At 39.7% G+C, this 27,956-nt stretch overlaps 1 protein-coding gene across 7 annotated transcripts in view; it reads right to left on the bottom strand.

Moving 5' to 3' along the window:
• Positions 1–27,956, bottom strand: part of LOC108889255 (protein MTSS 1) — a 51,958-nt gene that overhangs the window by 15,957 nt on the left and 8,045 nt on the right. For all 7 annotated transcript variants that reach the window (XM_018685632.2, XM_051075963.1, XM_051075965.1 and 4 more), the window contains exons 4-6: positions 2,944–3,028; positions 1,509–1,600; positions 1,275–1,349 (exon numbers count right to left, since the gene is read on the bottom strand). In XM_018685632.2, the coding sequence (XP_018541148.1) occupies positions 1,275–1,349; positions 1,509–1,600; positions 2,944–3,028 (252 nt within the window). The remainder of the gene's footprint in view (positions 1–1,274; positions 1,350–1,508; positions 1,601–2,943; positions 3,029–27,956) is intronic.

Genomic DNA, 27,956 nt, shown 5'->3' with positions numbered 1-27,956 from the left:
TAAACAAGAACAAAATACCAGCAGATTCTGATGAGCTGCAGCAACTATACTAACAATGAAAAAAAAAAAGATGAAACATCTGAATATGGCATTATAGCTACTGCTCTCTTTCTCACTGGTGCACTGATCAAGTTCTCAGTGAATTTAAGTTCATCAAGACAATTCCTTTTAAAAAATTAAAGAAGACTAATTGACAAACTGTATTGTTCGTCCTATGCACTGCCAGCAGTGTTTGATGATAATCAAAGTCATGCAAGCAGCTATAGAGGAATGACATGTCTTATGTAGATGTAAAAGTAATGATCATTATGCAAAATATAAGAATTATTTTATAAGAAACATTAAATCTGCTGCATTATAGAAGTAAGAAAATTTTTCCTCAATATTTGTACATTAGGAACATTCAACATTTACTGATTCAAACTGCAATCTAACCTCCCCAAACATAATGGAAACATATTCACCTAATTCTTTTTTTGTGTGTGGTATTTTTACTCTAAGTAGGTGAATGCATCTAAAGAACCTGAGCCAGGAGGAGTGCAGAGAGAAACAGCCCCTGCGCTCTCACTGAGTGCTTACCAAGTAAGGTAATGTTTAGCCTTACTACATCTGTCTAATCAGTAAGGACAAACTTCTTCTATACACACACATCACTGCTGTCATATATAAACAACTTGGACACTGTCCCAAAATCCTATTTGAGAGACATGTTTTATGATTTTAAAAATCAGATTTCTCTTTTAGACCTGAATGTTAACTTCTCACAAAGATCTTTAATCTAGTGCAGTATAAATCAAACTAAACTCTACTGAAGCCCAGGTGCACGTACTGTACTGTAGTGTGATGTACTGTATTGATGTAGTTCAATGGATGAGTTGCTTTCTTCCCCCTTCTTTTCTGATGTACACTACTTGATACAGCAAGCAGACCAGAGACTTCTAATTTTAGCTGTGCTTGAGTCCAGAAAACAGATTATTACAACATTCTCACAGAGGTCAATGAAAACCACTTTCTTATGTTTGGCTACTGGTGGCAGAAACATAGCATCTATGGGAAAAATACTGAAGCTGAGGAAGCCAAGCCTTCTTTAACTTGAGGACTGTATAGTCCCTCTGGTTTTCATTCTCTGTGGTCAAAATTTTACTGCTCTCTGCGTACAAGATCATTAGAACAAGATATGTCTCCATTATTAGCAGATTAACTGCACTTAGCAGTGTTATTTTTGTTGACTCACCTAAGCTATGGTTTTAAAACAAAATTGAATTTTTTTTTACCTTTCTTTGCTTTCTTCTGAAGTTTCAGCGTGTCTGAGGACTTCTTCTTTATTTCCTGCCGAGCTCTTTTATACTCTGGTTCAGATGGACAGGAAAGCATAAAAAGTCAACTAACTGTAAGAACACTGACACTTTTTTACTTGAAAATGATTAAGATGCATCTTGTTATTAAACTAATTTCTGGACCAGTGTATTGTTTATGTGCTTGTATGTGATTACATTTGTTTAACCTACCTTTAGCATGGTCCTTGTCCAAAGTATTGACTCCTCTTTTCCACTCCTCCATCTGTTCTTGTAGGGGGTTGATCAGACCCTCCAGGAAACCCCTGCGAAAAAAAACAACAACCGGTTACTCACTTCTGATTTGAAGTCAGTCTCATCAGTTAAACAATTTATAAGTAGATATTCAAGAAGAACCTTTTAAAATCTAAACTTGTCTCTTAAAGAAGTTTTATTGACCAATCATGTGGCAGAACATCCTATTTCTAGACACATGTAAAACACCCCTCATTAACTTTATTCGTGTCACACAGACTCACTCTGCAGGGTTGATCAGTATATCTGTAGCAGACAGACTGTCCGACAGAAAAACCATTCAGTCTGGTTTGCCTCTCTGCCTGTATAATGTATGGTCTTGTCTGTCAATCATTAACAATCAGAAACAAAGGCAGAAAAACAGACTGAGAGGAAAAAAGTCTGCTTATGTCTGACTGTGTGTCACAGGAGGAAATAAGAGGCTTGTGCAGTCATGTCTGTCAATCATTACCCAACTGTGCCAGTCTTCCAAGATGTATTTGTGAGTGTGTTTAAGAGGCTGAGAGTGTGAGAGGTGGGCAGCTGCAGGCTTAGTGCATGAAACTAAAATTAGACTTCTCCCTCTTGCAGACATTTCTCCAAAGAGTTAGTCTGTGTGTGTGTATGTGTGTGTGTGTGTGTCGGTGGGTGGTGACCACAGCCCCCCTAAGTACAGCCCCTGCTATGGAGATCCAAGTGGAATCTCTACTGAAATGCCACCCGAAATTAGAGAGCCCCTTGTCTCCGTAGTCTGCAGTGTGTGTGTGTGTGTGTATCTGTGTGTGAGAGAGAGTTGTGGTGTGTATGACTTCACTGAGACATTGCAGACAAATGGGGCATTTTCACCCCCACACACTAAATACCAAGATATGGAGACATGTGGTGAGATAACAGCTCAAATATGGACCATTTTATTGGAGTTGCACTGCTAGGGAAACAGCTTGGGTCGAAGTACACTAACTGTGAGTCACTAATAGAGGAAATAAACTTGTTTATCTGTGAAAGTTTGAAAAGCTTTATAATCCTGACTGTTTTTGCTTTGCTTTGTTCTTTTTACATCAGAGCTTGAAAATCACTCAGTTGCATCACTTGACTTTGGCAGGGTTTGATTGTGTTTGGAGGGGATGTTTGTTGGACATATGATTTCTGTGTTAATATTTTGTGTAACAGGGTTTGTGTGCCAGAGTTAACTGATTAACCCCAGTGAAATCCCCACTCCCATCCAACAATCTAACATCTGAGCCAAAATTCCATCAGACATCAGGCATTTATATCAGATCCTGTATGGCGGTAAATGTCAATAGTACTGTAGGTGAGGAATGAAAAGAAAGGGAAAGGTGGAGCACACAAATACAGTATGTGTAATGTTCCTTACATGGAGAACTGCTTGAGTTTAGCCTCTATGCTGCGATGTCTCATACACATCCTAGTCAATGCTGATCCAATGTCTCTGGTCCCACCTGAAAGATACAAAAATGACAACAAAAAAAAAAACAAGGTTTTATTGTGATAATTGCTAAAATCATCCATTTATCAATTTAACCAAATCTCAAATATGAATCAGCATCACTACAATTTACTGGAAAAGGACATGACATTAGTTGTTCAAACAATCCACATGAAAATATTCTTCAAATTATATAAGTGGACAAGAACAGGTTTGACAGTAAGGAGAGGGCTAAAGGCTCAAGGGCAAATATCACACATTTTTCAAACTTCACCCTAAAGACCAAAACATAACGCAGTACAGCGCACATCAAAACACTTGTCCCTATTATTTTCTATGTACAACCCCCACACAATCAGTGGCTAGGTGAGCACTGGCAGGCATCAATGTGCCACCCTGCAACACTTCACGCCACTATCACATTTCCAGACTTGCCATCATTTAAAAAAAGTCCCGCTCTGTGTGTGTTGCTCAACAGTCCAACACTTTCTATTGGTACAAAGGGCAGGACTTGATGCAAATCATATGATGTCCTGTGGCGGCAGTGTGTTTTCAGCATCAGTGGCACTGATGTCCATAAAAGTGAAAATAAAGTACAACTGTATCACATTCACTCCAGCCACTAAGTCTGTTTTTGGGATTAACTGAATGAACCACCTATCAAATACTCTGACATTTGCAACAGAAATTTTGCTGCAATTTGAGTCAGGTTACCATGACTTCATAACTGTAGCTGCATCATTTAGTAGAATTCTTATTACAAAGGTAACTAGAAAGAATCCACAGAGCTAAATGCAGACACTGAGCTTTTGAAACAAAAAAATAGGAGGCTGTACATCTGCAGTATAAACACTGACCGAAAGCTAGAATTTAAGAGCAATATACAACAGTCAGCTAATGCTGTAAAGTAATTAACGTCATACTAAATTGAGAGTGACTATGCTGCTGGAATTTGTTGCTGTACTTTGTAAATGAACCATTACGAATGAGCACTCACTGACCCCACTCTTTCCACTGCAGCTGAAAACTGTGGGAATCAGTGGGAAACGCTGATTTAAGAATTGCACACATATTCAGGTCAAGAGAAGTGATGGGAAGTTGGAGCAGGAGCCTAGAAAATTGACTAGCTTGGGGCTAGTGTCAGCTTCTGTCACTCGGGCTAACTAGCCATCCACTGGAAGACCTCAAGCTGGACAGCTAAGCAGGGACTTGACGCTGATTGACAGATCTATTGTCTGGCTGCTCAGTATGACCAGTCAGTTTCTCTGTGGGACTGAAGCACTACTGTGTGTGTATCTATGTCCGCATGTGCTTGTGTGTGCACGAGAGAGAGGAAAGGTGGGGGCAGAGAGATCTTGTATGAAACTGTGTAGAGTTCTTGTGACATTCTGTTCGGTGACAGAGTGATACTCAGTTTGTGTGTGCATGATTTTCTGTGTATGTGTGTTATAGACAGTTTGGTTGTGATGATCTAATGTGAAGTGTGAATCCCCTCCAACCGAGCAAGCCATTCTGCTGTCAGCACAGTCCTTGCTGCATGCAGAGACACACACACAGAGCTGTCACTCACTCACACCCACTCACAATCAGATTCACGACACACATACAGACACAAAATCGTCTTTTATTCAAGTCAAGAGGCTGGACAAAACAAATGCAAGAGGCTGCTGATTTGGCCTACAACACAATTAGTACGTTGAGACGAACTTTCAAATTGAATTTGTGGTTTCAAATGGTCAAACTGAGTTAAATTCTACTTATGTTATTATTTAATAATAATGTGATCAGGGCCAAGCAAAATTATGATAGTCCAGGACAATTTTGAACTGTATTCTAGACTCCTCAACATCTTATACTGATAAGGGATTTTTTTGGAGCTGCCCTGTGTGAACTGCGTAGCTAAGCTGTTGGGCCAAAACTTCTTGTTTGGAGCATGTCTGCAGAATTACTGAATAACTAAATTCAACAAGATGATGGTGAAGAAAAGTTATGAAAATATTTTGTTTTGTGGTGTGTATTCAAACACCCTCTGTATCTGTGCAGAATCTTCAGTGTGTTGCAAAATGTGCAACTTTTCAGCACTATATGAGAAGTAAATCTCCTTTGTTTCTAATCTAAAACTGTTTTCAGACAATCTGCATCTGTCCTGCTCTTCCAAAAGACCACTGTGAGCTCACTATGCTTTTGACAGCTCAGTGAAAAGGCCGAGACAAACTGTTACACATAGAGACACGGGGTAACATTGAGTTAAGCGATTCTATACGGCGAATTACAACTTTCCCGCATCTTTCAACGATACATAATTTAATGTCAATCCCACTGAGCCCATTATGACCTCAATTTTTTTCCTCTATCCATTCATTCATCCGTTCTCCCAAACTGTGTGTGGTTATTATTGCAGAGGGTGTGGCTACTACATGCCATAAAAGACCTTTCTGTTATACAACACCATAATGCTCATTCATTCCTGTGTTGACTTGTTTAGTCATCCTATCCATCCATCCATCCATCTGCCCACCTCTCCCTCACTTTAACTGCTTGTTATTATAGAGGGTGTGGCTGATAGACGCCACAGTGCCACAGAGAGGCCACACAGCCAAAAAAAGGAGTTAGCTTTTCATTAGGAAGTTACTGCAGAGTTCGAGCCCACACTGTCAAGGGAAGAGTTTGGTTTCAGTTGATTATGTATTTGGCACAACCCCACCCACACTACTGGATTTGATATGAGCCATACTAAAATCTGTTCTTGGCTACGTGCAGCATTATGGGTGTGCTTGAAATATTACACTCCAACTCACACTCCAGTCAGATTTTGTGAGATTACTGCAATACCCCTATTTCCATTTGAATAGAGTTCCAATGAATGGCACATTTCCTTTCAAGAGGTTATGTGAAATAGAATACTGCTAACACACAGAAGATGAGCACATGTAGAAATGTGTCTGTAGATGTTGGCATCATTTAAGATGTGGTTGTGGCGAAAGAACTCCTCCCATGCAGTGAGCACAAACGGACACATAGATAACCTGTTTGCACCACAGGAACTTGATAATCATAATAGTAAATAACTCAGCAATACACATCTTCCATGTACGAAAGAGACTCATGTCTTCTTCGCTCTACCCTGGTTTCTCCCTCTCACAGCAGGTTGCTAGTCAATGTGGCCTCTGCCATGACTGCCAGTTGCCATGGAAACTGTACATGTATGTGTGAGTGTGGCTGTGTGAGCCAGTAATGTTACTAGGTTAGGACCCTTTTGTTTTCTGTCATGTGTAAAGTGACTGACATGTCGGACTATTTGGGAAGCATATTACACACACAGCCTACACATACAATCTAATGTAATGCACAGCACAACGTAGCAGCATGTCGTAGGACTGGGAGATAATTAAATATTTTATCAACTTCTGATCAAATATATTTGTCAAGTTGTTTGGTGTACAATAAGGTAACATAAAAGTAAAGTGATTATTTTAGATTTGATTTGGCATACTATTGCCAAAATATAATAAATGATCTAAATATTAATCATGATACTGATTTCAACCCATTAGGAGTTCACACATCACAGTCAAATGTGTGAAGTGTACAGTACTGCTCAGTTTGTGGCAAGTTGTTTTGTTGCTCTCAGGATAAAGTGGCTGCTAACTCACATCGTCTACTCCGTCTAGCACTGAATGACCCCTGGATAGAAATAGCTGCACTGGCAGCTCCAGTTGTCTGCCCCACACACACACACACACACACACACACACACACACAAAAAAAGCAAGCTTCAACTGCCTCACTGCTGGGCCAGACCGCTGCAGTGTGTGTGTGTAGTGGCATAGCTGGCTGTCAGTAGAAATAGCTCCTGTGTGACATGGTTGTTTCAGAGGTTTGTAATTATACCAGCACTACCAACACTTAACCAGTCGAAAAAACACACACATACAACTCAGAGACTCTATAAGCTCCACTCTTTGGTGCATCTGTGTCCGAGCTACGCTAAACTAACGCTTTTTTTCACACATAGCAGACAAGTAGGCAGTATGAGTACCTTTGAGAAAAAGAGAACAAATCTGCCCACAGAATGTTTTAAAGCTTTGAGGCTTGTGTATGATTTGTTTATTCTTTCAAAAACACTGACAGTCACAGGCCTTGTCAATCATATGAGAATATTCACAGGCTTGTCAATCAAGTACAAGGTCAATGGACTGTCTTTTAGATGTATTCATTTACTACTTCCTTCTTGGTGGTAATTGATTTTCTCACCACTTTCAAACAATTTCTATCAAGTGATTATGGCAGTTGTATGTACAGAAAATATTTCTCACTATACATGTGTCAGGTTGTGATACTAATAAACTATTACTTTTCCTATCAAAGCTTTGTCTCTTGGTCTCAAGATACTGCAGCCTTCTGTGGGAACCAGCATCTCAAGAATCTATAGAGACATTTGTGACAGAGGTGATAGTTTTCCAATTAGTAAGTCTGTGTGTGTGTGTGTGTGTGTGTAAGAAAGCATGCGAAAAAGGGGACTTTAAAAGGACACTTGAACAAAAGGCTGACGAGTAAATGTAAACAAGGCACCCATCAATTTAAGGTGTTTTTATTATTAGCTCTCATTATGATGCCTACAGTTGTACAGTGTGTGCCAAATCTCCTGTGTGAGTCACCACTCTTAATATTTGTCTAATGTTGCAATAAACTCACTTGCTAAATAAACTTGTCAAACAATTATCCCAAAGACAGCAGATTGTGTAAGTCATCTTCCCTGTAGGAAATATAAGTGGAAGGACAGAGTTCCTTCCTTTGTCAGTATTTATGTAACAGGATTACCTTTCAGGTTGTTGCATGGATGTGATACAATTTGATGCAATCTGAAACCATGAATAATAATGGCATCACTACAGGAAGGAGCGAAATAATACCAGTAATATGATACTGTATGATCCTGTCCTATAGGCCTGAACCATATACCTGCAGTAAAAACTCAATATACCAGTACCTCATTTGCACAATGATAACACACAGCTAGACATAAAGGTAATCTCTTTACATCACAAAATAATATTGTTATAAGTATTAAAAGATTGTTATAAGCATTTCTGACACATCATGTTTTCAGACCTTACATACATCTTTAAAGGCACTCATGTTGATGCAGAACCTTTGGTGTACCCGTTCTAAAAATAAGATCCACAGTTCATTTCTGGTAAACCCACTAAAGAAAGCATGTGGTACACACTAAGCCAATCTGCATCTTTAAACAGATCTCAGTGTGTCATTAGAGAATGGCGGGAAAGCTGATGAAGAGAGAAAAATTAGATATTCAGACTGAAAGAAAGAAAGGGAGAATGGTTGAAGAGGTGAATGTTAAAAAAGCCTCTTCATGCATTCATATAAAAAACAGAAAAGAAAGGGAGATTGAAGGAGGAGAAAGGCTTTGGAGCAAACGAGGGAGAGGGTAAATTGAGAAAGAGAGAGAGAGTAATTTGGCTTGGGTAGGCTGGCTAGCTAAAACCAACTCTGTGTATGGGCCCCAGATGGTTGCTGTTAACTATGGGCCAGTGGTTACACTGATAAGAGACCGTAGACCATACAGCTGGATACACACACGCATGCACATACACTCACCCAGCTGGACAGAGGTAAGGCGATCTGTTCACTAGCTAATTAGAGAGCTGGAGAAAACACTAAAGCTACATCCACACTAAACTGGCTAAATTTAAAAACACGTCTTCTCCCTCTTCGAGTTCCAAATCTGGTGTTCTTTCACACCGAAAAGGACGTTTTTTCAAAAGGACTCTGTATGTGTGCATGCCTGCCTTCTATGTAGCAGCAACATTATGAAGCCAATTTTTTGGTGCCTCCAGCTAATACAGCTGATTACACAATACAGCTGTCAGCAACCTGCATTTATGTTTATTGTTTCAGGCTAATTTAACTAGTGATTAGACTGAGTCTTACTATAAAACTGCTGCAATTACAGCTGGAACAGATGGTACCTGTCAGGTCACTATTTCATACTTGTTTAGGGGTTTGACAACAGATTTAAAAAAATTGTTAAAACACCCAAATTCAGTGTTTGACAAGGCCACTGAATTGCTGAACTGATTTTAAAATAATACTTATGTTATATAATAGTATGTTTATAATGTGTTACTGTGTTAAAAGATCTGAATCATTTTTATTTTTACAGACTACTTTAGGTTCCAATCATGTCTTCGAAAACATATCTCACCAACACACACACAGTCCTAGCTGAGCAGTTGGCATGCCCAGATGGAGCCACCCACATAGCACAGATACAGGCTAGCATTACATTCATTGATTTATTTATCTGCTCTGTCAGTCTGGTAGCCTACTGTAAGTCTGCTATTACAATTTTTAATAAATGATAAACTAAGTGATTGATTATGAGGGGTTTCAGTGAATCTGGGTCCCAAGGGTTGTGGAAAAACATTAATGAATGTAGGAATGAATGAGTCAAACAATTAAATTTAACTCAATAAATGTACAATACTATTCATATTAGTTACAGGGGTTAAATAAGGAGAGGTGAGTGAATGATCTCCACGGTCAAGGGCTTAAAATAGTCTGCTCTAACGGTTGGCCTGGCCTCCTCAGGAACCAAACTCATCTCTTCATTCATCAATAGCTGCTGACAGAAAGTCATCTAGTCTGTCTTACCCTATCTACCCACACACACAAACACACACACATCTGACAGTCAGCAAGTCTAGCTTCAATAGGCACCAACATATGCAAACGTGTGGGTGAGCAAACGCACACACACCTGCTGCAGTGTGACCAGTGCTGACACACAAAAACTCTGGACTGTCTGACTACAGCTCCCAACAGCTGTCATCCACAGACAGGAGAAGGAGAAGGGAAAAGGAGGACAGACGGGAGAGGAGGAAGAAATGAGGAGGGAGTGAAAGATTGAAAGAAAAAAAAAAAAGAGGACTAATTTCAGATACTGTAAAAAATGTATAATGAATATGTACAACTGAACTAAGGTTCATATAGTGGAAAATACGGTAGTTGACACCTATATATCTCAAGTAGGGCTGCATATTGGCAAACCCAGATATTGACCTAACAACAGTAACATTACTGGTGTTGTATTGATCGATTCACAATGAAACATACTGACATTAACTAAGAATGGTGTCACAAGGGCCAGTGCTGAAACTGCAACATCAGCACTAGTACATGTGAAATAAAATTTACACACCCAGTCCTGAACCTGCTGTAATGAACATGTAGTAGATTGTAAAAGGACATACGGTATATAGCAACAAGGACTGTAAACTACTAACCAGTGTAAATTTTAACAGTCCTGGCTCTTACTACGTAGCACTATATTTACTGAATACTGACAGGAGATAAGAGAAGGACAGAGGGGAGGACATCCATCACAGATGATTAGCCCAAGTTTAAACCCATGATGCTGTTTGTCAGTGATTTGCATCATAGTCAAATGAGGCACCAAAACAACAGCAGGCTGATATCTGAGTGTTTTAGGCAGACAGTGAATGATAGCTGGATGTGAGCTTTAGTAACAATATTTATCACCATAGGCAACGGGCCAATAGTGTAATGGATCGTACTCCTGACTGCAATTCTACAAAGACATTCACAACCTGCATTCTTTAAAAGAGACTGAAGGAGACTCATTATAAACTGCAGTTGTGAATGTGTGTCAGTGTGCCACTGCAATGCAGTGAAATGCATCCTGAATAGCAATAGACTCCCGTTACCCTTCTCTCCTTTACATTGCTTCCCTCCCCTGAGAGTTGCGCCCCCCCACCTCCTCTCCTCCTTATGTGCTTCTACATTTCTCTCCCTTTTAGTCCAATATTTTTTCTTCTTTTTCCTCTCTGCTTATCCACCCAGTTTGATCTGCTCTTCTCATCTCATCCCCTTTTTTTTAATCCTTCTTCCAACTCACTTGTCCTCTCGCTCCCTTTTCACTACCTTCCTGCACTCCTCCACTCTATTCTGTCACCTTGGTGAAGTCAAGGAGCGGAAAGATTCATTACAGGGACAAATAAATGATGAGATGATTTAGAGGTATAAAGAAAAGAAACCAAAGAGTTTTGGACTAATGCGCACTAAACAGAGCCAAGGCTGGTAACAGTAAGTGTGTCAGTGTGCCACTGTAGTGCTGCAGTCTGAATACTAATGAACTGTGTAAAATTCCCACAAAACTTTTTAGCATTGACATAGGGCTTATTAGAAAATAGAAATAGATGGATTTTTGATGCTAAGGACTTGAATGTGAAAAGGTGAGGAGAGCAGACAATTAAGAAGAGAGGAGAGAATACAGATGACAAAGAGGAGTAATTTGAGATTGATGGTATGCCGCCTCAGTGTGATTCTGCAGTGTGAATGTTAACGAGGCCTCGAGGACACAGATAAACAAGAAAAGATAGCTGACAAATGCAAGCATTGCTCTCGGTCACTCCTTTTTTCATTGGGATGCTTACTGTGCTACTGTATCTGTACCTCCCTCCTCTGGTATCCTCACACTCTTTCACAATTGCTGTCTTTTGTATGAATGGATACTAAAGCATTGGATGGGAACCAATTAAGATAACAAGACTGCATTGCTCTTGTCTGCAAAATGCCACCATCATTTTTCCTGTCACACTCGGTGGTGTGCCGTGTGAGTTATTTCTTATCTTTTATATACACAGTCCCCTGGTTTTGGGACAATGCAACTGTATAATCATCCTAAACATACTGCTAAGGCAAACAAAGAGTGTTTTATGACCAAACTGTGGAATGTTCTCGTCTGGCCAAGTCAGTCACCTGACCTTAGTCCAACTGAGCAGGTGTTTCTCCTGCTGAGGACCACACTGATGGTAGAAAAGCCCCCAAAACAAGGACAACAGTAAAAGAGGATGGCTTTGTTAAAGGCCTTGCGTCACCACAGAGGAAACCAGATGTTTACAGTATGGTCAGAGTCTTCAGTTGGTCATCGAAAGGCATGAGATCAATATTTTAGAATACCATGACATTTCTGCCTGGAGACAAACGGTTGATAAGAGGGGTGCAGTATAGTAGTGTGATCTGTAAATTGTACAGCATGAGAATTCAGATGAGTACAAGACAGAGGCATGAGGGTGGTCTCTGTACAGAAATCCTCTGAAAGCAAACTGTCTCCAGGCAGACTTGATATGCTAATTTATGCTAACTGGCTTACTGTACTCTTACAGTACTATGTCATGACTGCACATGTTGGCTTCAGCTGCAGCTTGCAATGCAAATGTAGGTCATGGAGGACCCCCCCCCCCTTTTCTACTGTATTCCTTTGATTTTTTTTTTTCCCTTTGAGCTGTTCCCTCTCTGATCTACTTCTCAATTGTAAACTCTAGACTTTCTGTGCTCAGCTTCCTTTTCCTTATTTCTGGTTTCTCTCTGTACTAGCTGTACCTCTGCTCCCACCCTTCCTCTCTGATGTCTGTGAATGTAAAACCATAATGTTAACATGGTGCCTGAGTTAATCCAGTCAGTAGGCAGCTGGCCAGTTCAGTGAGCGGTCGAAGCCATGACAAAAATAAATGCTCAAAGAAAAGTGGAGTGTCCCATGGGAAAGTACATCATGGAAATATAGCATTTTGCTGAATTCTTTCAAATGCCATATCTACTGACTGAACAAGTGAGAAATGTTTCATGGTGTTGGTCTTCAAAGCTGCACCCTTTGGGACACAGTCAGTTCTTGGATATTGGGGTGAAATGATCTGCATTGTGTGTACGGGCCAAATACACAGTCTTTGGTATGTATGTGGGCCGAATATAAATACGGCATCAATGATAGGCTACGTTCGGTGGACTTTTGGACAATGTAAAATAGCATAAGTGCCATTACATTTCTGTGTAGTCAGCATTCAACGCACCAAATGCGATGCAAATAATTAACCTGTAGAAGCTTAAAGCACAAAAACGTCAGTTGTTGTAATAAACATAAAATGACTATATGGGGCTTCAGTCACTGATAGCCAGTGCCTGCATATTGTTGTCCACAGTGTTTAACAGCTCAGCAGCAGCTATAAGTCTGCTGCCCGGAATCCAGCCAATTAAAGCCACCAACAAGGGGGTTTAAGCGTGTCATAAGATGACCAGAGAGAGAGGAAGAAAGACAGAGAGAGAGAATAGATTACCCCAGAGCCCACTCTTGCTCTTTTCCGGGCTCTGGTGCCCCACTTTTTCTCTAATCTTCCTTTCTGGTCTGACACACATTCCACAGACAGATAGAAAGGATTTACTAGGACCTCTACCAATGAACTATATTCATTGCTTTTTGTGGTTGACTACTGCCATCCATATTCGTGGGGTGCAGAACAGAGAGGCAGTAGTAATGATAACTGCAGCTTTAAACAACCAAATGTGAAACCCAATCAACATAAAAGCCAATGTTAAAACACTCCTCTTCTTAGATAAGTGGACAAATAAGACTGTGGTAAAGAAAAAAAAATCCCAGACAAGTGTCACGTAAGCATATGATCAGAACGTGAAAAATAGTCTGATGTCTCAGTTAATCATTTACAGTGGAAACTGTGGAGGTTCATGTTTCAACTGCAATAACTGAATGAACGAAGGTCTGAGTCACAGGGTCTGAGTCACGTTCGTCTTGTGTTCACAGCGGTCACAGCTGTAATTGCCTTCATTGCTCAGTATAGATTGTAATTCCGTAATTCTTTACAGCGTGAACACAGGTGAGATACTAGAATAGAAGTCAAGGTGTCAAGTCCCAGCTGTACAGTAGAGTAAAATAAATCTAACTTTTTCAAAATATCACCAAAAGAAAACTTTGTTACAACATGTATGTGTAAATGATACAGAGAAAAAACAGGTAATGCAGGTAAAGAGGGTGGAGAGGTTCTACTTAAAACACAGCAACAGACATGCTCTTAAAAAAGCCATGAGAGGAGTTTTAGTGCTCAACAGTGTCAGGGCCCCATTTAGGGGCTTATGCAAGAGAATTACTTGGAAGCAGCACTTCTGAAGATATTTGAACAGTAGTTATAACAGCAAACATACTATTCTATTAAAAAAATGCCAAATTAATCAAATTAACCATGGTGTACATGTCCATGCACTGACACGGTCAATTTATATGTTGTGTATACTTGATATATAACCTTCACATATAATATAATCTTATCTACCGAGGCAGAATCAAATAGAGATGAGACACTGCTACTCAGTGACAAAACGTGCTGTATTTATTATTCATCATACATTAGCTGTTTGCAAGCAGGAGGACTTGATGCAACATTGAAAAACTATAGTGATGCTCAATCAAATTTAGCTGTAATATTTTTGATAAGTAATCTTATCAATAATTACATTCAAACAACCAATATTACGTCTGGTTTTATTATAATCTGGAAAAGACAACAGGAGGATAAGATAAAGGCTTATATCATTAGAACAGGGGTAAATGTCAATATCTGCCTTGGTTTATAAGAGTTAAATTAACAAACAACTGGGCTCCAAGCATTAGATTAAGGTATCTTTGTGGTGTTACCAAAACAGGGAAAGGCCCCAAAATGAGCCTTGACATCAATGTAATTAAGACAAAAACATTTCACCGTAAACAATGGAAAGATGATCTTCTCTGAGTGTGATACATGAGTGTCTGAGGGGAAATCCGGTCTCTCTCTTTCCTTCTATTCTGTGGTATAATCAACAAACACATGAAAGCAATGAAGATCAGGTTCTAGCCCAGCTTGCCACTACCTTAAAACCAAACAGGGCATTACATATATCTGCTTTCTACAGTGTTTGACTTTTCACTTTCTGCACTTAGTCTCTGAATGAGCCTGTGACCTTTCCTTTCCCTGCAGGGAGAGAGAATGAAAGGCCCCTAGTCTGGGAGATACTGGTGATAATTTAAACCAGAGACACATGAGAGAGACTGAAATGTTTGTCAGTACAACACAACACTACCTTGTTTGCAATAATGGCCACCAGATTACATCTACCATGTGTGTCTGAGCTTTTGCTGAGCATATATATGTGCATGTTTGCGTGTGTGTGTGTGTGTGTGTGTGTGTGTGTGTAAAAGTCCCATTACTGTCAAAGAGTTAGCAAAGGAACATTCTCCACCCCAGTGTCACCCCCATCCATCCATCCACCCGCCCACCCGCCCACACACACACACACATAATCTTTGCACAAACACATCATTCATTCCGAGTGTTTTATGAAGTGTCTATGGGACGATAGGGAACAATCCAGTCACTGAAAGCTCACCGAGTCACTGACTGAGTAACTTGAATGGACTGAACATAACCATTATTTATCCATCTATCAACCAATACAATGGCTGTATTATCTCAAGCACTCAACAATAAACTCATATCTATTGAATCTACTTAAAGGAGGCCGTTTGACATGCCTGTTCAGGAGTTTACAACACAATTACTGAAAACATTATTTTTCCTAAATTTAAAACATTTAAACTTGAAATGATTACATGCAGACATATTAGATAAAACTTAATACTCAGCATAAGGTCATTTGTTAATATTTACGTGTAAACCTTATTCAAAAGCACTCGTTCCAGTGACAGGGGAGGACTGAATGAGCTGACACTGTCCAAGTTCACCTTTAAAGTTCATGCTGCAGCAGATGGCTCCCAAGCCCAGTGACGCAGCAACAAGCTGATGATGGTATCCCACTGTGCATGTGTTGCATTCTTTGTGTGTTTATGCAAATACGTAGCTGTTGTACCCTATTCCCAAGTATGACACATCAAAGACTGGAAAACCTAAGTACACAAACACACCTTTTATTTCTGTGTTTCCCATCACAACCTAGCTCCTACTCGTGTTACTCTGTCTCTTCCCCTGCCACCTCCACCTCCCATACTTTACCATCTTCCTCACTGTCCTTGAGGGGAGTTTCAACTGAGCAAAAAGTTCCTGGTGATAAAACAGAAAATGGTGTTGCTGTCACAGACCGGCTGTGTATACACCTGGCCTCGACAGCCTGGACGCAGACAGGAGGTGAGGGGGTAGATGCAGGGGAGAGGAGAAAGGGAAGAAATTAAGGAGACAGTAAGTTTTTAAAAAAGAGAGAGTGACAATAAATATGCAGAAAGAAGGAGGAATAGAGAGCTTAACAGGCAACCTTAAATGACTGGAACATAATACGTATGGATGGGAAAGGGAGAACAAGTCAATAAACATATTTAATTGTTTTCTTGGTATGTGTTAGTTTATCTCAGAAGATAACAAATATAATTATTTTGTTCAGTTTCTTTTTTTGGCTTACTGCCAAGGTCCTCATCAAAAAATAAGCAAAAGAAAATCAGTGAATTTCGACACAGACCATCAGCACAAGTCTATAAGGGTGTGCATGGTAGTATAGAACAAAACCAGACTGTGTTGGGTCACAGCCTCACTGTTGGGACTATTAAAGAGAGAAACCTAAAATTAGCAAACATAACCACAACACATTTGTTTGTGAGCTAGATGCAAAAAACCCAACACATAGGTCAGTGCTTTAAGGTAAACCAATCAATATACACACACAGCAGACAAATGCAATTATACACACTTACAATACTTGTGTGTTTGAAGGAAACTCATGTCCAGACATAGAGCAGAACTGGCTGACCTGGGTTTCTCAGGAACACCCATAAGCAGGCAGAAGAGAAGTTATCAGCTCAGAACTTTCTTATGGTTTTATACTGAGTGGTGAACTATTAGAAAATCCCAACAACTGAGAATTAATTATATAAAAATGACTGGGATAAACAGGGTTTTTTGTGGTTGTATTTGTTCACGGTTGTCTTTTTCATGGACAATGACAAAAAAACTGAAAATGTCTAGCGAGGCCGCCAGTGTTAGGTTTCACATTAAAACAAGTTTCCAGTAGAAAAAAGGAAGCCACAGTGACTTTCCCAGATTACTATTTACACTCTTTTAGTGGGTGGGAGGAACTGCCACCATGTGATTGATGTCCTCAGCCTGGCAACCTTGTCTGGAATGTACATTTGATATTTTAATCAACAGCCACGTGAACAGTCACATGAGACATTTCTGTGATTTTGGCCAACATGAAGACAGACAGTAATGACGGTAATGATGAGCAGGTAATGATGTTCTCTAATGAGATGTCATCTAGTGTCTCTCAGTGGTTTGTTCTAGGGTATAACTGGTCCAAGACAATTGGAATCCTTTTGTTATCTACTGAGACTGAGATGATATTCAATTAATCCCCTTGTCTCCCTCTCTTCCACCATTTGACTTGTGTTGTATAGACTAAAATCAAATGTAAGACGAGTCCAGTGCATTTTTAGACATCTGAAAGGAGCTTCAGTTCAGCAACTTGCTTAACGGATGCCTATCATACTACCTCAGAAAGGCAAAAGTCTGAAGTTCATTTGCCAGAGAAGTGTGTGTTTTGAATTTGGCTTTGCATGCATGGCAGATGCTCCAAATCCAAAGCTCACTGGTCTAACCAGGTTTATGTTTAAACAAAAACAGAGAGCAAACAGAACTCACATGCACGGACACACACTGCATGCACGCATAGTCAAGTGCACAGAGGATTCACTGGGTCTCTAGCTTAACCCAATTGTCTCAAAATCATACCCATTCTCTCTCTCTCCTATGTGTTCCACACATGTATAGAAACACATACACTCACACGTTGCTGCCTCTTTAACCCCATGACAAGGGCGGTTTGGAGCCAAATGCTGAATTTGTAACATCAATGGGCAGATGTTCGCATTTCAGTAGATGGCTGCAGTAAATCTTTTAAAGAAAGTTCCTTGTATTTTCGATGTTAATGCATTTTAAATGCCAAGGCAAGAGAGTCTACCATGAGATGTGACAAAGAGTTTGACCCATAAATTCTCAAACAGTGGAGAAAAAGACCAGCACTAAATCAGCCAGAGGAATCTATTGTCTGTGAGTCTGGAGGGGCAAAGATCATTTTGACCATTTTAGTCCATATGACTGAATCTCCACTCATGTTGTGCGTGCAATGCGTGCATGTGAACACAAGCTTGTGTTAATCTGTGAGTCTATGCATGAGTCTGTGTATTTGACCCATTAACTGATTTAATTGCTGGTTCCAGTGATCTGTAAGATTCCCAGGATGGGGTCATGGTGAACAGAAGAGAACAGAGGGTGGATTGAGAGACACTGTGCTCGCCCAAGGGATGGGATCTAGGTCTGGGCTGGACAGAGGGCAGGAAATGTACACAGCCACGCTGGTCTTGGACTAAGATTGGAAAAAAAAAGGATAGAGCCCTTTCAGAGAGGGCATTGAGACAGTGGGTTAGTTCAGGGTCTAAGGCTGCTCTGTAACAGAGGCCAAGGCATGAACTAAGAGGAGCAAAGAGGAAAGGGCCTGATATTTTGTATGAGAGCCTGTCCATGGCAGAACTCACAGAGCAGGCTTAGAGAAATGAGCATAATGCAGACAGAATTAGACTCAAGTCTGTTACAAACACTTTGAGTTCAGTGCATTCAAGGTTGACTTTAGAAAGCTGGTGTGTGCATGATTAGTTAACAGAAGGTGTCACTTTTGTCTTGGGCTTGTCAAGTAAAGTACCTCTGCATTCAAGTGAGGCTTACTGGATTATCTAGAGTTGCTGTGAGCTGCTGAAAAAGAAAAGGGCATGGTAAAACTGTCTGCTTATTTCAAACTTTGTAATTGGATCACTTATTTACTTTAAGTAAAATAGGCTGTATGTGTGCTAGTTCACAGTAATTATATGGCCGAGCGTCACTAGGTAAAAAAGGGACGAGAGGGAACAGAGGCCTCATTGAGAAACAAGCAGGGCATGCATATGTACACACTCACACACACACATACATGCATGCGCACACGCACGCGCACGCACACACACACACACACACACACACACACACACACACGTGAACACACTGGGTGACATACACTATTATTAATGTGTAGTGTTTGGGCCCCTGGGACTCATTCAGGCTCAAAGACTACAGAGATCTACAATATCTGGTTCATGTATACACTCATTATAGATCCCTCTATTTCCCATTTAGACTTTGTGGACCCCACTGTTTCATATCCACACTTAATGAACCGCCCGCTTCATGCGCATATTAATTAACCTCAATTTTTTGCCATACATGCTGTAGCTGTAACTCTGCTTTTAGCTATTCTTAAAGCACCAACTACCAAGACTTAAAAGTTCAAAAGAGTAATAATATGTCACTATGTTATCTATGCTTGTAATAGAGACAGGCATAGATAATAGGTAACAGTTGTGACAGCTTCTGCCCTGCATTAACAGAGGCACCAAGTGCATTACCAGATGACTGGAAATAGTGGAAGGTAAATCTTTAGAAACAGCTGGGCTTTACAGCTCCACTTACTTTTGACTATCTGCTAAACACAGTAACGTGAACATCATGGACAACAATTTAAGCCATATGCATGTAATCTGCTGTTTTTGTCTTTGTCAACTGACTTTTTTCTGTTTTAGAGACAATTTATTTTGAAGCAATAAGAAATACACCACATACACACCTCTAGATTGGAAGTTATTTTCAGGTGCTGAACTCATTGTGGGCACATAAAGGTCTCAGAGGACCTAAGCTATTCCGTAAGGAGGGGCGGCGTTGATATTAATGGGAGAGGTTAACAATGAGCTGAAGCTAGGCAGCGTATGGAGGTCAGAAAGATGTAGCACAGCCACTTTGTCAAAACTCAAAGCAAGCTGGCAAATATGGAGCAATGAAAGGACTTGGCAAGGGCATTTCAACCAGTATACCTCTATGGTAAAATCAGAACTGGAACTGTTTTCATTAAAACAGCCCTATCTTCAATGTTAATTACTATATTCCCAGTATACACCATTATACTGTGATGAGAAAAAAAACATGAAATGGAAAATCCTCTACCATCCTCTACCTCTCCATGTTTACTGGGAGACCAAAAAACATTAAAGTTTTATAAAGGCTGCAGCTTACTCAAACATTTTGGGCTGCTTCCAGTCAACATACTAGTGTTTACATTTGGTTGGTATTTTGTTTTTCTCCACTGGTTCTGGTAGAAAAACTTGGTTACCACTTCACTGTAACTAATGTGAATTATTAACAGTTACAGTCTGCAAGGTGGATACTGGCGTGAGATAGAGGAATAGTTAGATAACAGCAATTTTTGTAATAATGACACTAAGACTGCAATTATAGCTGGCATTCATATGTATTAGCGTATACACAATTATAGTGATTTGGGTTGTTGATTGTGATGTAATCTTCCTTAATGATTTATTATTCTTGCTCATCACAGTTTGAATAACTGGATTGGTGACTGTAAGATTCAAGTAATTATCAGCCCCAAAAACACGTTGGTACAACTACATTATCTTTTTAGGTCCAAATAGATTCAACAGGCTTCTACACGCTAGCTTTGTGGTTGGTGTCTATTTCATCTCTGCGGACCTAGACGTGTCCAAACAGATTCAACACTAGAGCTGCTGACAGAGCCACTGGGCTTAACATACACACACAGGCACACATTAGTTCACACGCTCCCATGCACTGTATATGTACAAATGCAAATACTCACTCTGCATGCAGAGGCAATGTCCTGACAGCTGCCAACCCACCCATGACACAGCCCTAGTTATTTTTAAAACTGTGAACAAACAATTATGCTACGGGTGGGGTGAGAAAGTCTTTGTTGCATGTGTGTCAATGTGTTTTTGAACATGCATTAAGAAAGACACCCTTACAATGTTTTATATACTACATTATATATTCCAGAGGCCAGTTGCAGCATAATTGCGAGTACAAGCTCTAAGTGAGACACAACTCAACTCCTTGTTGTTTTTTCCAGGGACAGTGGTTTTCAAGATCAGACACTAGAATTTAAAGATGGGTCAATGGGAGACTCAAACAAACCCTCTAATTATTTCTCAGACTGGTAAAACTTGTTCTTTTTGAACCTAATGAGATGTTAAGATGCTAAGTACTCTTCCTACAGTACATCCCTGTCTGCATACCAGTCACATACTATGGTCTAAGGCATACTGGTCTTTGAAGATAACAGCCCTTAAGAAAATAATTTTATATAATTCGTGTCTGTTTTTAGTCCAGCAATATGTGGTTCCTGGAAAGGGACAAACTTGCATTACTGTGTTATTTTTAACTTTTGTTGTCCTTGTCTAGTCTGTTGTATGGAATGACCTCATCACTCCGTGCAGCCTGGTTGCCATCAGCTGTTTCACTGAGGCTGACGCAGAAGAAGTCTTACAACTCACCCACTCCGTCACTCTCACACTTACTTGACGAATGGAATACCACAAAGAGGTAGCCCTGGTGTACGTGAACACAGAAATGCATGCACAAGCAGGCTAAAAAAAAACATATACAGGGACGCACAGAAACCGACACAAACACAAGACCCATTATACGATGAAGGAAACTATGACAAAACTATAATTTGATACTAAACAGAGGCATAGAGGGGTTCTACATGGAAAATGAACTGATGCATGGTGAAACAAGAGAAAGGATTATTCTCCAGAATAGCTTTTCTCCTGCCTCTGTTCTCTCTTTATCTCTCTCTCTTCATGGATTCAATAGGGCTTTGTCTCATACTTTACCACTGACCAATGCAGTTTCGAGTTTTCACTGGGAGCTTTCAGGGATTGCTTGGTTTTGTCTCAGCCGACAGCCAAAATTTAAGCTAAAATGAAGATCATGAGATACTGAGTTGTGTTTTGAAGCTACTGGACTGGTTTTGTGTAATTGTCGTACAAAATATATTGGTCTGTAAACTTTTGCCAGTAAATTGATGCTTTAACTTGTCTGGCATGTCTTCTTGATAACATGGTAGTATTTAACAAATAATCAATAACAAGAAAAGAAAATCAACTACAATCATGTAGTCTGTGCTTTTTGTGGCTCATGTGATCAAAGCTCTTGAGAGGGATGATCTAAACTTTGGGCTCAAGACACTTGCAAAGAAATTATGGAAGCAGCGTATACTTGTTACCAGCCTAATGTTGCACCCTGTACTCAGATTCACTGGGTCCATCCTCAGTGTCTTCTAAAGTACTTAGTTACCTAGTGGGGGTGGGAAAAATAATTGGATCTTAAATGCATCGTGACAACTGAGCACTGATGCAAAAAACTACTTTCCTGGACTTCAGGGGGCTCTCCACGGGTGGCTACTTCCATATGCTGCAGTGAAGTCACATTTTGGAGGAGGTGATAATGAGTTAAGGAGATTATTGACGGAATGTGATGTGAATCAATGAGAGCCCTTCTGCTCATTTAACACGTTTAGTTTAACCAAGATTAATTAACTGATTCTAACAAGTGCACTCTGCTAAAACATGTCTTTAATCATCTCTACTGACGAAAGCTTTACTCTGAGCATAATAAAGAAAATCATTGTAATGGATTCTGTTTCTAAAATACAAAACATTAGAGTAAATTAATACTTTATCTAAAATGTTTCCATTTAAGAATCAAACTGTGGCTAGTCAAGGTGCCCATGTGCATCTGGTCAAGAGCAGTTTTGTGAGCAACCCATAGCACCTTCATCTAATTGAATTGTGAGCCCATTGCCTAGAGTATCACATTTTTCCTTTTAACAATGTCACAGATACCTCTTGGTATCAGCTTGTTTTTCAGTCTTCTGGACATTGTTCAATGTGGCCTGAGTCTGAGGACTTCCATCAAGTCAGACCCAAAACAGGTTTAATCATTAACGCTTAATCACGAGTTTAAATCAAATAGAACCATTAGAGCCATTAAAGCAAACACTGTCACACTGCTTCAGCTTCTTCAGTTCAGAGATGCAAGTTCTATAGGTGCACAGTGTGTACATAGAAAGAGAAGGGCAAAAGACAGAAAAAGTGGCAAAGTGGATGGAATAAGATAGAAGGAGCAAATAAGAGTACAAATTGCAGCAGTCTAAACAGACAAAATATTCAAATTCAGTTTCTCAGTTAATGAGTCAGTGGATTAGTGTTAAGACAGCAAACAAACATTATTTAAACACACGAGGATGTGATCTTCTGTCACCAGAAATGCTCTAGGCAAGGCAACTTAGAACATGTTATTAAGTCTGAACATTCAACAAGCTCTTGTCATGGTATAAACAATAAAAGATTAGAAAAAGAATCTTTGTTACTGATATGACATGGTGACACGCAACATTATGCATAACAAATCATAATGTCCCATGTGAGTGCTAATGTGAGTTTTTCAACTTGACAGCACAAACATTTTTCAGTAGCTTGGTGCCAATATGTACTGTTTCTTGAATTATTAACCAGTGTCAAAAATTTGCTCAGGTCACTTGAATCTCACTGCTGACTGACAAAGCCAGCCAACCAGTGTTTTAGACCATGCTGAAAAAATGTGAAATCCCTTTTGAAAACACTGAGTAGCCAAAGCTAAACTGTCCGTGTTCAGCACCTACGGCTAAAATAAACAGTGCAGCAAGGACAAATGCAGGGTAGACAACAAACAACTGGATGAAGAAATGTACACAGGGATAGGACTAAAAAGATCAGGAAAAGGGAAGTCATTTTAGATAAAACTTACAATGTATACATGTATATATATATACAGTAAAACCTGGCATTCTAAGCATAAATATGAAAAATAATTTCTCAGACAACATACAAGAATAAAATCTGTGCAAATTGCAGCTGAAAACATGTAGAAAGGAGAAGGAATGGGGGATGCCAAAGCACACTTCAATGTACTTTATCAGACTGAGACAACAAAGCAAAGTGAACCCTTTGTGCATGGAGAAAGTCCAAATCCAACAGCAAAACAGGTGGTTTCGGATAATCCTCTGTCTGTCTGTGTGTGTGTGTGTGTGTGTGTGTGTGTGTGTGGCTGTGAATGTACATGTCTTTGAAAGAACACTTTCAGATGCATTGGAAGTGTATGACCATCTATCTGGATATGTGTGTGCATCTCTGTGTTTATATGTAGTTGTTTGTACATCATACATATGCATATGTATGTGTGTTTGTTCTACAAAAGAAAGCAGATCCAGCCTTTGCTGAATTATGTGATCACTGTCAGCTTTAGTGGAGCCAGAATAATAGAGCACTACAGAGGAAAAGAAAGGCTTTGTCTGGAAACTTAAGTCGGTCTTTCGTTCTTTTATTCAAACTTTCTCCACTTGGCATTCCAGTTATTTTATCTCACTCAACTGTAAACTAATAAGATGGAATTTAACATAAAAAGAAGCACATGCACATCTCTCATGGTGAGTTTATGCTGGTAATATACATAATTAATAATTACTGTATCTTAATCCTCATTTCTTCTCTAGTCTTAACTGTAAGTCTTCAACCTGGCCCATGCAATGAAAGAATTATATAATAATGCCACAGTTTTGCAGGATTTTTGCTCATAGTGAAAGACATCTGGTTCTCCTAAATCAGTTAAAATAAATCACCTAAACAAATGCACAAGCACAAACAGCATGCAACAGCTGATAATTATGTGAAACTACAGTCTTTGACTGGAGCATTTCCAAAACTCAGTTGAAGGTTTTTACTACACCACAATGATTAGCTCATGCAGTGAGTATTTACTGATATTTACATTAGAGGGTTGTTTCACAACAGCAGCAGTGTTTTTGCATGAAACAATTAACTATATTGCTGACATAAGTCTTAAAGCACAAATCAACATCAAACCCATATGCACTAATGCTAAAAGCATGGCATACTACACAATTTATTAGGTTCAGGCTTGCTTCAATTCGCTTCACCTGAGTTAACATATACTCTACACTTCAGTGTGAGCAACATCAAGGAAGTAACAGGGATTTAACGATGTTTGAATGTGACTTACAAAGCTGCTGAGCAGGCCTGAGAGAGCTACTCCAACAGTCCATCAACACTGATACTGACATTGTATGAGTTACATTCTAATTTGATAACAGTGTGATTCTGTCCAGCCAGGAATATATGAAAAAAAACAGGACACAGTCAGATCAATCAAGGATATCTTGGCAAAAGGTCAGCTTCTGTGCATAAGCTGTTTTCCTGTTATTTTACTGTATTTTATTGCCTGAACCTAATGAGATCATTGAGTCATTTCTGAAAGGGGATTATATAAGGACTTAAGTGAAAATATCTTATATACTGTTGGTGTAAGGACAGATTTGCAGAATTTGTGTCCTGCCTCTGGGTTCCCTGAGCCATAACTGCAAAAAATGTTTAATCAGTAGTTAAACAAGTCCAGGCTATGTTTACACTAGGAAGGGAGGGAACTGAAAATAACATATGCATATTTTTACAAAGATGTATATGTGAACATAATATGGCAGTCCAAGGTTAAAGTTTTGAAAAGTCTCCTCTCTGATCATGCTGCTTCAGTGATAGCACTGATAAAAGTAACTTTCATCTGAACGCCTATAAACATAACTGCTGTCAGATATCAAAGTCTTCTGAGTGTATGGTTAAACCTTTGAATCTTTATGAGCTACCATCACTGCCAATATCTGCAAGGCTACAAAAGGACAACCGCCAACACAAGCGGCTGAGGGTTTTGTTCCCATGCTTAAAAGACTAAATGACCTTTAATGTGTGCTCTGTCAAATCGTTGGTTACCTTTATGTTGGTGCACATTTATTATTATGAGAAGAACATCAACAGTTGCTATATCTCTGAGGTGTAGCAGTAGGGATAAAAAAGGGCTGTTTACTTTTTAACTTCAGCCCTTCAACACACACACACACACACTTCGATCTGCAAACTACTGATTTCCATGCCGTTACCATAGGCTGTAGGAAGCAGGTTAGGACTTGGAGACACACAGGAGAAAAAGAAGACAGATGATGATAAAAAGGATGAAGGAAAGAGGTCACCATCAGCTGTATGTATAATGTGGCCTCAACAGCCTCTAGCTAATTATGATGAGCAAACAGAAAAAAGCGTGTCTGTCACTCTGTACTTCATCTAACCCTACACACAAATCCCTGCTGATGCTCTTTGACTTCAAAGCTACTGTAGCAAGCACACACACAGATGGCTGTCTTTAGAAAAAACATTTTGCTCTTCTGCTTTGTAGGTGAACAATACAGTAAGGTGATATCTTCAGAAAGGCAACCACCCCAGGCACTTCTAGAGGTCCACTACATGCTCACAACAACGGTTTTGTAGATACAGTAGATTCCAGCAGAGCAGTTCGGTTTGGTGACAAATGAGCCCTCAGTAAATTATACTCCGGAGATCAAGTTTTCTTTCCAAACAGATTTTATGGGCTGCAGTGGAGACTGTCCTAAAAATCTATCCAATTTTGTTTTTGCCTCCAAGCTACTAGAAACCATGGCCACCACAAAAACCATATTGCAATCTTTAAAATAAGTCAATTTCTGTGGTAATAAGAAAAACTTGTCAGACTCACTCTCCTGCCTTCTAGCAACTGTCCAATGTGTTTTAAAACAAATTCAGAGACCTGTGAGTTAGCTCGATATATAAAAGAAACCTTTAACAAGCTAGTGAACAAATATAAAAAACATTATATCTTTACTTTGACATCAACGTAATTTTCTCTCAAACACATGTTAGTCATTACTGCAGCTATCAGAGCTCTCTAGAGCATGCCCAATTCCAAATCTCTTTAATCACTATGGAAAAATCAAACAACCCTATCAGCAGGAAGATGGCCATTAGGTAGACAAAGTCTGCATGTGTGTACCCATGTGTGTGATGTGATGGGACATAAGTTAGATATAGTTTCCATTAATACAGTAGCCCAAATTGGTATTTTCTCCAGATATTTGAGCTACTGCAAAGAATGATCAAGCTCAAGGTTGTTATCAGCACCAAACTAGTCATAAAAACATTTTTAAATCCATTATTTAAAGATAAACAACTACACAGATAAGAGAATAAAGATATTCATATTAAAAGCTATTTGCCATGTCAAGCTGTCAAAGTAAGCATAAGCCTGTACAAAGTATGATAAGCAAAATGAAAGGCTAACAGGCATAGGTTATAAAAAACAGTGTGCCTCACCAACCATTGGGTTTATAATAACCTTTTAGAAATACAGAAACCTATAAAACTAGTCCCTTAATGGAAAATATGGTCTGTAATCCTGGTAATCAAGGCTCATTATAATATCCTGGTACAACTGTCACGTGGACAGGTTATCTACCTGTGATACAGACAGCAGCGTGTCAGGCAACAGCGTATTATAACTCATTAGCCATGTTTGCCACTTTGCTGCAGAGCTCAGCTGTAAAGTGAAACCTGAGCAGCAGAGCACAAAAATGATAAGGGGTGGTATGTGATACTGTTCACCTAAGACACAGAAAGTAGAGAGAATGGGGAGAGAAAGTGATGAAAGAGCAGATGAGAGATGACGCAACACTCTCCTGCTCACTGAATCTGACTCCTTCATAGCAAACATTTATACTGGGTGTGTTACACACACAGAGAGAGAGAGAGAGAATGATGACTCCCTATACTCCCCCATTTCTCTCTAGCTCAATTCCCCCTCTCTCTTTCTCACTGCAGTGAGTGAGGTGATGAATGTGTGTGTCTGTCTCAGTTCCTATTAATAGTATAGAACAGGGCTGTAGGTGTCAAAGCTGGGGAGAGATGAGATCTCTCACTCTCTCTCTTTCCCCCTCACACACATACAGAGTGGAAGCAGACTCTACCAGGGAGTCCAGATGTAGCAGGGGTGGGGTACAGGTGGGGGTGGGGGCAGAACGCAGAGGAAAGGGGGTAGAGGTCGAAGACAGAGCCAGCAGCGGAGCTTCAAACAGCATAGTGACGGATTTACTACCCATATGATAAAGCAAACAACCCACAGAACTTCTCAGCACACTGGGGTGAAAGACTGGACTTGCACAGTAGAGCTACACAGACAAACACACTGACACATAGGTGCCCAGACTCACACTGTTAAACGGTGAGTTAACTGGTTTAACCCTGTCAGCACAGTGTG

The sequence above is a fragment of the Lates calcarifer genome, linkage group LG15, assembly GCF_001640805.2.
Source record: "Lates calcarifer isolate ASB-BC8 linkage group LG15, TLL_Latcal_v3, whole genome shotgun sequence".
In the NCBI taxonomy this organism is placed as follows: domain Eukaryota; kingdom Metazoa; phylum Chordata; class Actinopteri; family Centropomidae; genus Lates; species Lates calcarifer.
Note: the sequence above shows the minus strand (reverse complement) of the source record. Positions and strands in the feature narration are given on the sequence as shown.